Raw genomic sequence first — 10580 nt, forward strand, 5'->3', positions numbered from 1 at the left:
ACTGCCTGTCAAAGATGACAGTAGCCAGGGACAGTAGGACCCAGGGGAAGCCAACAGCAGGACCCAGCAGCAAGGCCTGCCCAGCCCCACCCCACTTCCACCCCCTCCACTTCTGCCCCCTCGCGCAGAAGCCTCTGCCTAGCAGAGCTGTGTTGGAGAGGGGGCAGAGGTCCAACACTCCTGCCACCCTGCTCTGGGCCCCCCCTTGTCTCCCCCCAGCACAGCTGGTGCTGGACCCCAGGTTCCTGCCACCTCACTCTGGGCCCCCCTCGTGCTGGCCCCAAGACACCAGCACAGGCCCCGTGCTCCCACCCAACTGTCATTGCACTCTCGTGCACCCACTCATTGCCACTCCCCCCTCCCCCCCACAGCTGTAGCTGCCGTTTTCTTGCTTTTCTGCCCACTGCTGGCCACTCCAGCACAATGTGGCTCCTGGCTGCATGGCTGTGACTGCAGGACTCAGTAGGAGCAGGCCCAGCCCAGCCCAGCCCTGAGGACTGGGGCGATCCTTGTGGTCCTTCCCTGCCTCCCCTCCCTGTCCCCCACTCTCATCTTTGACAGGCAGCCAGGGGCAGAAAAATATTAATTTTCTAAATTTTTTAGGGGCCCCGTAGGCTGGATAGAATGGCCTGGTGGGCTGGATCCATCCTATGGGCCATATTTTTTCAACCCCTGTTATACATACTCATGGTGCCCCCTGCCTGATGGCCCTCATCCCACTCCCCCCAACTCCCTGCAGGCTGGAACTCTGCCAGCCTGCAGAGAACTCTTTACAAAACTGGAAAATCAGCAGGTTTCTCCACTAAAATGAAAAACCCGTGTTTTCCTCTGGCAAAAGGGGAAATCCATGTTTTTCTCCATTTTCCCATGGGAAATGGAAAACCCGGATCCCTGTTAATCAGTTACTACAAGAAAAGATCTTTTTTTCTTCATTCTGCCTTTCAAAAACAAGGCATGTATCTTATTCCAGGACATATTGTATGTCAGAATACAGTGATTTGTCTTTCCATTACATACCCCCCACCCCACCCCAATGAATCCTCATAAACTTGGTTGTTGATTAGTTCTCTTATTAATTACCTAGTATAATACCTTACACCAGTGGGTCTCAACCCTTTTAGACTCAAGGCACCCCTCAGAAAATTCCATCTCTTAGTGGTAGTAATGCAATAATCATCCACAGGACTGAAATCCTTACTGAAACAGAACTGAGACTATCAGAGCAATGGCTGAGTGTCCACAGGCCTTGAAATACCTAGTAGCATTAATTCAGTCATTCCATGTTCATTCCTCTGCCAATACACTGTCTTGAAAATTGTTCAGATACTGTACTGCTCCCTATCAGCAATCTCTCTTCAGCTTTGGGTAAAAAGAAAATGAAAACAAACTATTTAGGCAGCTCTGTTTAAGTTTACCTCTTCAGTACACAGTCCATATTGCTCTGCTGGTATCAGGAATCAAAGGCACCTTGGCTCTTAAGTGGCTTGGATTGTCACATTATCTCCATCTCATCATTATTACTGGTTGATTTGTTCACTGAATTCTAGTGGATCCCAACTAGACTAGTCTGCAGCACCTCTTGATTTTCAAAGTCTGTTGCATTACCTTGCTGCTCTCCTTTCTGTTAGAGGTACTATTAAAATGGGGAAAATCCTCATAATTGCTTCAAAGAGCCTGAGGAAATGACAATAGGATTTGGACATTCACCTTTTTCCAGTTACTTTGAAAAAATCTCATCCTTCGTGTATCATTTTTTTTCCTACAAAACAAAATAAAAACTCTTTAAAAGCATGGAGCCTTTAAAAAAAGCAAAAAACAAAATAAACAAAAAAAGGCCAGATATTAAAATGAATTAAAATAAAGGAAAGGAAATATATTAATTAGAAAGAACTGCGATCAGCTTTTTAAAAATGCATGCTTTTATATTTATTCGGTTTGATTCTCTTCCCAGATATGTAAAAAAAACAAAAAATGAGAAAAGCATTTAACATGATCTTTGAGAAAACCTTTCAGTGTACAATATTCAGTTATGGAAGGTATGTCTATCTTTTAATTCCTAAATAACATAACTTTATGATATTAAAGAATAACCAATCAGATACAATTGCTAAATTATCCTGCTGAGTTTAATTGTATTGTATTCCTATTTAAAACACAATGAAATCAATTCTTCAATTAATACTGAAAATAGGAAAAATGATATATCACATTAACATTTCACATTCAAATCTGCAAAATAAAAATGTATGCGCATCAATTCATTTATTGTTAGTAATATAAATTAATTAAAATATGCTACACAAAACAATACATACAAGAACTGATTAAAAGTTACAAAGCTAATGCAGCACCAAACATAAGTAAGCTAACTCATCAATTCAGTGCTTTATTGTGCTGAAAAATTAAAAAACAGGCACTGTTTTAAGTATCATTAAAGTCCAAGTAACTTCAAAATTATCATATTATTGCATGAAAAGTTTTCCTATAACCAGCATCCATTTTCAGTACTTTCAGCTATAGCTGTGTTTTCTTCAAACATCTCACTTTCATTAGAGTTTTCTTCTAAAAGTACTACTAAACTTGACATAGTTGTATGGGGATCCAGTAGTTTTACATGAGGTATATCCACCCGCCTTTCATGAAAGATACGATTCTGTAGTGTCATGACTAACATAGAGTCCATGCCCAGTGATACGAGGGACGTGTTCATAGTAAGATCATTCGGGTTTGCATTCGTAAGGTGGCTCACCAGTGAGATGACATAATCTTCAGATTTGATTAGAGACACATTCTTGGGAGCAGCTTGTTCAGAGAGTTGATGCTGATTGCCAACCTCTTCTGAAATGAGTGTAGTAAAGCGACTTCTGAGCGATGCAATCCGAGAAAGAACGTGATTGGTTAAAGTTCCAAAATTTAATTTAATTACAGCTTGCTGAGGGTTATTCAAAATTAAGCTTTTTTTAAGAGAGTCATAAATTTCATGTACTTGTAAAATATCTATGCCCTTTGATTCCAAAATATTTTGTATATGATTTTGATTTAGCAATATTCCAAGATTCAAGGCACCCCAATTAATGGATTGTCCTGAAAGTCCACTATTCCTCCTGTAGTGGCAGAACATATCTAAAAAAGAATTAGCAGCAGCATAATTTGCCTGGGTTGAATTCCCAAGAAATGAAGTAACAGATGAGTAACACACAAAAAAGTCAAGATCCTGCCCTCTAGTAGCACAGTGAAGATTGACTACCCCTGCAACTTTTGGACTTAATACTTTCTCAAAGTGAGACATGTTCAGAGCTTCAAGATGTCCGTCATGTAAAACCACAGCACTGTGGAATACTCCTTTGATTGGCCTCTTTGAAAAGATTTTATCAACTGACTGGACTGTTCTCTCAACCTCGGGGGCAGAAACAACATTACATTGCAGACAGACTATTTTGCTCCCTTCATATTGATCCTGCAAAGCCTTTATTTCTTTTTGTTTCTCCTTGTTTGGACTCCTCCTTGAAAATACAGCAATACCGCCCCCTCCATTCTGGGCTATGAATCTCACTGTTTCAAAACCAAGCCCAGTGAGCCCCCCAACCACTATGTAAACAGCATTCTGCTTAAACATTTTCTTCTCTGCTTCATACATTGGTATGTTAGAAATCCCATGGGTCTCCCCACTGCCTTTCAGCACAGCAAGTGGAACTGATCTGCAGGTGAAATAGGAAGATTCAAGAGTGCCTGTCCTTTCAAAGTTCTCAGTCTTCTGAAAAACAGAACATGATAAGTTGCTAAATAGTTTCAAATTAATTGAACGAATCCATTTATTGGCTACCTTTTGAGATTGTTTTAAAGAGGCTTTCTGAAAAATATCAAGCTTCAAGACATGCACCTGGATATTTTCAAGATCGCTTCCAATAAGATGTCTAACCCATTCTGGCTTTTGATTTCCGCATACTATTACAACATCCTGGAGATGGGAAAGTTGGGCTAGCCCTTCCTCAGGTATTCCATCCAAAGGAGAGAGAAGAACAAGGGCTACACACTGATTTACATGTTGCCATTGATTAGTTGTGGGTGTTGCAAGGACTGTTTTCCAACCCACTTCTTGTGCTGTCAGAGTAAGCACTTTGCATAGAACTGACTCTGGCTCAGCAGAAATAAATCCTAAAGTCCCATTGCATTTCACCTTGGTTAACGTCCGATTTAAAAGTTCCCAGGCTATCAAGAAGTAGGACACACAAGGTGCATGTCTAAAGCATGGGAATTTCTTCACATTGAAACAAACAGTCCCTGGAACCTTGACTCTTGATGATGCAATAATTGGGTAACAGGAAGCAACATGATCTCCCACCTTAACTTTTTTCACTTCACCGCCTGTTGCAGTGACTATGCCACTAAAATCCAAAGCTAAAAGCTTATACTTATCTAGCATATGTGAATTCCAGTATAGAGTATTACCAAAGTTTCGGCTAGACACACTAACAGGAAAATAGTCTTCAGAATGGATACATATTTTATCAACTTGAACCTCAACATTGTCATTCTCAAGCTGAGTGACTGTGCTATTGCTTAATTCAGCAGATACACATTTTGCTTGGTATGGGTCCGAAGTGTATAAAGTGAGAATTTCTGAGTTCTCGGGAGACTTTGCAGGTTGGCAGTAATCTATATCTTTAAATGGTGTACGTCTAATTTCAGAAGTGTAGATTCTCCCTTGATTGATCCATATTTCAGGATAATCACATCCTTTACATTTTACAATAACATCTGCTAGAGCTGTGATGTCCAGCATACTTGAGGAGCTGATATCAATCATCTGGAACATGATTTCTGAAACTTCAACTACGCACGTTCTAGTCATGCCACACAAAGCAAATCCAGGGTTAATATGATCTACATTTCTTTCTGTTGTTCTGTAGGTTATCATTCTAACTGAACACTTGGATTTTTTCTCTCTCAGTGCCAAAATAATTAGACGGTATGCTTCACAATACTTAGTTAGTTGTGCCACAAGTTTGCCTGGAAGCTCTTCACTTAACTTCTGAATTCCCCACATAAACAAAACTTCACAATAGCCCTCAAGCTCTGTTTTGATTTTATGCTCTGCAGTCGTTTCTGGCTTCTTGGCTTCCAGGAGCATCTCCCAATCTTCATACATAACATATCTTGATGTGTGGTGTAGATATTTTTTGAGTAGCTGGGCTATTCCAAGTTTGTCAGCAAACACAATTACTCTGGGTGCTTCCCCTGAATATCCTACTGATTGAACAGGAAATATTTCTTTCCAAGTATTTTCAAACATCAAATCATTGTCTATGATAGATGTTTGATTCATCAAAGTGATTCCAACGTTTTTCAGTTCTGCCAAAACAAAGCCATGTTTATCTGTGAAGCATCCACAAACCTCTAAGTAGTTCCCAACAGATTTGCTTGTTTTCATATACAGCATCATTTCCTCTTCCAAAGGCCTGAGAACTACAAGGCTGCCTATTCCAGAAGGAAAACCTGCTCTGATCTTGAAAGTAACTGTAGTCATAACAGCCATCATTTGCAAAAAACAGTCTAACAGCACTGGATGGATACAATAGTCATACATTTCTTCTCTAGTCTGTTTGTGTACTTTAATGCTCGTTATACCTTCTTTTAACTGTGGACTATAAAATACATCACTTAGCTGTCTGAATATGAAACCATACTGAAATCCAATCTGAGAAAGTGTTTCATAAACCTCATCTCGGGTAACTACTGATTTACACCTTTTAAAGATGTCTTTAAAGGAGATACTGTTTTCTTCCACTCTAGCCCCAGTCTTCATGATAACTTGTCCTGATGCAAAAACTGCACCTGATGAAGACAGTATTTGGAACTCTGTCCTTGCTTTTTCTGATTTCAGTTTTATCTTTAAATCCTGGGAATTTTGGTTTAATATGCAGGGGGCTGAAAACCTGATGCTAATCTGACAAGTACTTGGAGGCACTTTACGTCTTATACTATTCAACACAGATGCCAAACCAAGCTCTATAAAAAAAGCACCTGGAACCAAAGCAACACCGTTACTCTTATGCTCATATAAATAGGGTGTTAACCTTTGGGATATCAGGCAACTGAATTCTGTGTTGTCCTGGTTTACACAGAAAATAAGAGGATGTCCTGAGTTTATAGCTCGTCGGTTCGTTTGTTGATGCAAGTCCAAATATGTCATTAGCTTCCTACGATCAAACTGATACCTGGGAAAGGTTGCTGGTGTGCTTTGATACCCTTCATATAAGTGCTGCCAGTCAGGATTATATCCCAATTCAAACAGATCTCTGACAAGAGTAAAAAGTGTCTGATATTCTGCTTCAGTTTGCATGGCAGAAAAAACCCGAGTGTGTTTCCCTAGAGTTTCCAAAATATATCTCTGTAGTACCCTGTGAGGACCTATTTCAACAAACACTACATTTTCCTTTCCTTTAGCTGAAGTCAAAATGGCCTGGGTGAAATCAACAGGATCTCGAGCCTGCTGGGCCCAGAACTTGCCTGTAGTGAAATCCTCTTTGGAAGCAGCCTTCCCAGTTAATGTTGAAATCACTTCAATTTCTGGCTTTTGTTTTTCCAAACACTGCAAACTCTCTTCCATTTCCTTCATTATTGGATCCACCACATGGCTGTGGTATGCAACTGGGACATTTAAAATGTGAAGAAATATGTTTCTACTACTGAATGCTTCAGCTAACTCTTTATGAAGGGTACTCACAGCATCTGCATCTCCAGACAGGGTGCAAGAACAAGGACTGTGGAGAACCGCAATGCACACCTTCCCAGAGTATGGGCATAAGGCTTTCGATATTTCATCAACAGGGACATTGCCAACTACCAGCATTTTGCCTCCAGTCACCTTTGCCTGTAACCTGCTCCTGTGATAAATTACTTTGACAGCATCTGCAAGAGAAAGGAACCCAGCAAAATGGGCAGCAGCAACCTCCCCAACTGAAGGACCCACTGCAGCATCTGGCTTAATTCCCCAGTGTTTCAGAAGAGAAGCTAAAGCAACCTGAAGAGTAAAAAGTATCGGTTGGGCAATGTCTGGTAAAGAAAAATCCTCATATTCATTTTCTTTTAATTCCAGCAGGCTGACTGGCATATATTTCTGAAACAATGCTTCTATTTCTTTATACTTGTCTCTGAACACAGGTTCTGATCTCAACAGTGTCTTGCAGGTCTTTCTGATATTTACTCCATTAGCACAAAACACGAAAACTAGTTGAGGGGTCATCTTTGACTGAGTTATTTCAGCTTGGGCTGCCAATGTAAGTTGTTGCTGTAAATATTTAAGAGAGTTTGTAACAAAGGCTTTTCTGTATTTGTAGTTTACATGGCTTCTTCTACAGGCAGATGTATAGGCCAGATTTGGGAGGGTTTTTGAGTTGCTTATGTTTAATTGCTTAGCTGTGTCTTCCATTGTCAACTTGAGGGATTTACTTGAAGCAGCAGAGAGTACAAATAATTCAAGTGGCCTTTTAAATGCAGGAAGAACTTCTGGTTGTTTCAACTGCCTGACAACAACATGAGCATTGGTTCCCCCGAATCCAAAACAATTGATGCCAGCTACTCTTCCAAATTCTTCAGACTCTTCCCATTTCTCCACAGTTGTTGGGATGGATACATTTAGTTTTTCTGTATCTATGCTACTATTCTCCTCTGAGTAGTGCAAAGATGGAACAATTTTCCCATGGTGCATCATTAAAAGAACTTTAATTAGTCCAGCTGCCCCAGCAGCTGATTCAGCATGACCAATATTTCCTTTAACTGAACCGATCTTAAGAGCTGGCAATTGCAAAGACCTCTTTTGACCAATAATGCTACCTAAGCTCTCTGCTTCTGTAGGATCTCCAACTGCTGTCCCTGTGCCATGTGCCTCAATATATTGCACAGCTGATGGCTCAACATGTACTGAATAAATGCTGCGTAGCAAGTTCTCCTGTTCTATCTGAGATGGTCTTGTGATTGGAATGACGGTTCTACCATTCTGACTTACTGCACTGACGTTTATAACACCCCATATTTTGTTGTAGTCTTCTTGTGCCTGTTTAAAAAAAAGGGAAAAACAAAAGGAATAATTTGGAATTTTTACAAAATACACAATGCTACAAAATTAAGTACAGATAGAACATTTTGTTTAACAATTAAATACACTACTTTCGCTTAAACTAGGAGTACATGCATATTTTCTCTAATTTTCAGCTTCACAGTAGAAGAGTTACATGTATGTTCTTACAAGAAAAAATCTACTCCAGTAGCAGAACAAGCCAAACCACATATCTCACAGGATGGGAGGATCAAGACCACTGCCACCAAGAGGAAGCAATGTATACTGGTGGTTAGCAACTCCCTCCTGCAGGGGACCAAAGACTGTATGGGTCTACATGAAAAAGCAGAGGGGACAGGGATCCAGGTGTTATTCTCATCAATCCTTCCACTCAAGGATAAGGGGCTGGGTAGGGGAAGAATCATCCTAGAGATCAACACGTGGCTGCATAGATAATGTCATGAGCAGCACTTTGGTTTCTTCAGCCATGGGGTCTTTCAAGAAGGTGGACTACTATGAAGAGATGGTGTCCACCAGATAAAGAAGGGATAGAATGTTTTCACGTACAGGCTGAGGCCTCATTCACTTCTACTTCCTGGTTTGGTGACCTATGGCAGATGCTCACTGTGATATCACTCTACTGCTCTCCCTTCTGACCCTTTGTGGAGGATTTATATCACAGCCTCCTTCCTGTTCCCCTTGTGCCAGTTTTTTTCCCATTTTTCTATCTTTCAGACTTGGTTCCTCACCTGTCTATCCCTCTAGTGGCTAAGCAGCTCATTGAAGTAAGTGAGAGGCCACTTTACCTACGTGACTGGCCTTACACACCTGGGTGGGTGCTTAAACTCCCTATTGTTCTAAACAATGACATCAGGACTGGGAGGGGGCCTAGAGACCCTGCCAGTCTACCCAGCAACCAGTGATGCATTTCAAATTGGTTGGTTGGCAGCCAACAACTGCTGCCCAGGAGGAGGGGCAGCAGCCATGAGGAAGACACTGTGAGCAGAAGAAACTAGGCAGCTCTCTCTCTTTTTCTTTCTCTCTCTCTCTCTCTCAAAACATATGGACACACTCCAAACTTCCTGCCTTCAGAGGAAAGCTCTATCAGCCTCTGGATGATATTTGTGAGTAAGCTACTTGAAATCTAACTAGATATATAACCTGAAGTAACTCAGATGTGTGATCAAATGCTACCATGCCATTGTTTGCTCTAAGGGTTTTTCTTTCATATTGCTCTACCCTGTACCCTATCCCAAACCTACTCCCTGTAATCAATAAAGTTCTCCTCTGTACCTAGTGTGGGAGACTTATAGGGGGAGGGTCTAGATTATGCCTTGGGGTCCTCTTGGTCCGGCTGACTAAGGGAGACTGCTATTTGTGCTTTAGACTAAGGGAAGCACCCCAAGTTCTTGCAGTAGATCAAGTACCCTTCAGATCTATAAAGCTTGTGTACCTCATGAGGCACAGAGCCACTAACAGACCAAGGCTTGTGAATGGTGGCAGCATTACCCCCAGGCTTGCAGGTGTGCTTCTAGAAGGGGGTTGACCAGACATGAGATGCACTCGGAGCCTGGTAGGTGGTTGGATGCTGTGAGGTGGGTGGTTCAATGCAGGAGCACCCCCTACAGGCCTGCTACACTCTTAACCAGAGGATTTCAACAAACCTACTCCTCACTTTTTACACTGCATTGCAGAATACTTCTATATGTCTTTTATATTTAAAGGCAATCCCACTGCCTTTCCCCCCCCACTGTCCTTTCTGTAGAAAGTATAGCCTTCCATGGCAGTATTTCAGTCATGTGATCTATCCCACCATGTCCCATGATCTCAACTGCACCATCATGCTGTGATTGCAGTAGGACCTCTGATTCTTCCTGCTTATTCCCCACATTTTTTGCATTAGTATATAAATATTTTAGGTAACTAATTGGTTATCCTAATTTCTCCCTAAGGCTTCCACTATTTCCTCCTCTTCTAGGTTTTTATCCAGATCCCATGACTCTTATTTTAGCTTTGGTCTGTTGTCTGCATACCTGGTTCACCAGAAGAAGAAGAGGAGGAAATAGTGGAAGCCTTAGGGAGAAATTAGGATAACCAATTAGTTACCTAAAATATTTATATACTAATGCAAAAAATGTGGGGAATAAGCAGGAAGAATCAGAGGTCCTACTGCAATCACAGCATGATGGTGCAGTTGAGATCATGGGACATGGTGGGATAGATCACATGACTGAAATACTGCCATGGAAGGCTATACTTTCTACAGAAAGGACAGTGGGGGGGGAAAGGCAGTGGGATTGCCTTTAAATATAAAAGACATATAGAAGTATTCTGCAATGCAGTGTAAAAAGTGAGGAGTAGGTTTGTTGAAATCCTCTGGTTAAGAGTGTAGCAGGCCTGTAGGGGGTGCTCCTGCATTGAACCACCCACCTCACAGCATCCAACCACCTACCAGGCTCCGAGTGCATCTCATGTCTGGTCAACCCCCTTCTAGAAGCACACCTGCAAGCCTGGGGGTAAT

At 41.4% G+C, this 10580-nt stretch overlaps 1 protein-coding gene across 1 annotated transcript in view; it reads right to left on the reverse strand.

Annotated features, from left to right (window-relative positions):
• Nucleotides 1-1934: 1934 nt before the first annotated feature.
• The window catches only part of LOC109307568 (mycocerosic acid synthase-like polyketide synthase), a 38385-nt gene continuing 29739 nt past the window's right edge, over nucleotides 1935-10580 (reverse strand). Inside the window, exon 8 of the mRNA XM_019531592.1 lies at nucleotides 1935-8056. Coding sequence (XP_019387137.1) covers nucleotides 2483-8056 — 5574 coding nt within the window. The 3' untranslated portion in view covers nucleotides 1935-2482. The remainder of the gene's footprint in view (nucleotides 8057-10580) is intronic.

The sequence above is a fragment of the Crocodylus porosus genome, unplaced genomic scaffold (assembly GCF_001723895.1).
Source record: "Crocodylus porosus isolate Cpor-Errol unplaced genomic scaffold, CroPor_comp1, whole genome shotgun sequence".
Classification (NCBI taxonomy): Eukaryota; Metazoa; Chordata; order Crocodylia; family Crocodylidae; genus Crocodylus; species Crocodylus porosus.